This window comes from Seriola lalandi, unplaced genomic scaffold (genome assembly GCF_002814215.2).
Source record: "Seriola lalandi dorsalis isolate HSWRI2012SDOR001 ecotype SW California unplaced genomic scaffold, Sedor1 jcf7180002054671, whole genome shotgun sequence".
NCBI classification, from domain to species: Eukaryota; Metazoa; Chordata; class Actinopteri; order Carangiformes; family Carangidae; genus Seriola; species Seriola lalandi.
This window is the reverse complement of record NW_019525224.1, coordinates 1461144-1462596: the sequence shown is the minus strand read 5'-3', so window position 1 is coordinate 1462596 and position 1453 is coordinate 1461144. Positions and strand designations below refer to the sequence as shown.

The following is a 1453-nucleotide window of genomic DNA, read 5'->3' as shown; positions in this document are numbered from 1 at the left end:
AAGTTCATCTTACACTCACAATAAGGCAAATATTTGCCATTGTACAATTCATTGATTTTTTTTAACCTCTTCTAAGCAATAGGGAAAAAAACAACATAGTTCAACTTGAATTAGAATAGAAAACGAACACGACATTACTTTAAATCCTTAAATCATTTCATTTCAGTACACACCGGAATCTTTTACTGTGCCCATAAAAGTTTAAGCGCTGACTAATTTCCTCTTAGTTTATTAACCCGTGCGCAAAATGAATGTTAACCGAGTGCACAATCATTTGATAATTTTTCTCTCGTATTACCCCGTATTTATCCACATAAAGTCAGTACTGGACACACACATATAAGAGAAGAAATTATAATACAGGAGACACAGGTGGCATTTTATGTCAGCCATGAAAATGATGATGATGAAGAAATGTGTTCTATATAGGCTGCTCCCTTATACAATGATGTTTTCTCCGTGTAAACATGTTAATTATTCCGGGATTTGGTGTGTGACTAGGGGAGGAAATGTATTATGCAATCTTCAGACGACACGCCAACTCTTCTTGGCCTGGGAATCTCTCTGTTCCCGCTACTAGGTGGTTAATCAGCTCGTGTGCATAAACTTCTTTGTAATCATCCACTACTTTTCAGCTTGCAGCATGACAGGCGCGTTTTGCACCCGGTCCTGTTGTTCCTAGGACTGCTATAAAAGGGCCGCCCATTCACCTCCAAATCACAACACTGACTCGACCGAGACAGACAACACATCCACTTCATCCTCTGAAGACAAATCAGACTCAAGCCGTATAAGATGGACCCCTGCGAGTGCTCCAAGAGTAAGTACAGCTGTTAATGACTGTGTCTGATCGTAACATTTGACATGACTACTATTTCATTAGAGCATTTGTCATTACCGGACAAGACGAAGCTAATCTGACTTGTATTTTTCTGTTCAGCTGGAACCTGCAACTGCGGTGGATCCTGCACCTGCACAAACTGCTCCTGCACCACCTGCAAGAAGAGTAAGTCCTTACATTTACAAAATGTCGAGAGCAGTGCATTCGTGACAAAATCTTAACCCGTGACATACTGGAAGCAATATGTCCCTTTTTTATACTTTTACTTTTTTTTTTTTTTTTAAATTCGCAAATTATGTCTTTAGCTATAGGCAGCCTATCATTAAAATTAGGTACTTTTCTTTTAATGTTGACTTTCTAGTGTATCTGAATCACTTCCACGTGGAAAGCAGGCAGCTGCCCAGGTGGCTCTGATTGGCTTAATTAGCTGCAATGTAAACGTGGAAATGCATTACACACTGCTGGTCTCACTAATGAATGTTGACCCGTTGTTGCAGGCTGCTGCCCATGCTGTCCATCTGGGTGCACCAAGTGCGCCTCTGGCTGCGTGTGCAAAGGGAAGACATGCGACACCAGCTGCTGTCAGTGAGGAACCTGCAGCATGGCGCCAGA

The 1453-nt window shown here is 41.5% G+C and overlaps 1 protein-coding gene across 1 annotated transcript; it reads left to right on the top strand.

Moving 5' to 3' along the window:
• Window positions 1–659: 659 nt before the first annotated feature.
• On the top strand, window positions 660–1453 carry mt2 (metallothionein 2). The gene is made up of 3 exons (XM_023421326.2): window positions 660–820; window positions 941–1006; window positions 1339–1453. The coding sequence occupies exons 1-3, from the start codon at window positions 796–798 to the stop codon at window positions 1428–1430; spliced, it is 183 nt and encodes a 60-aa protein (XP_023277094.1). The 5' UTR covers window positions 660–795; the 3' UTR covers window positions 1431–1453.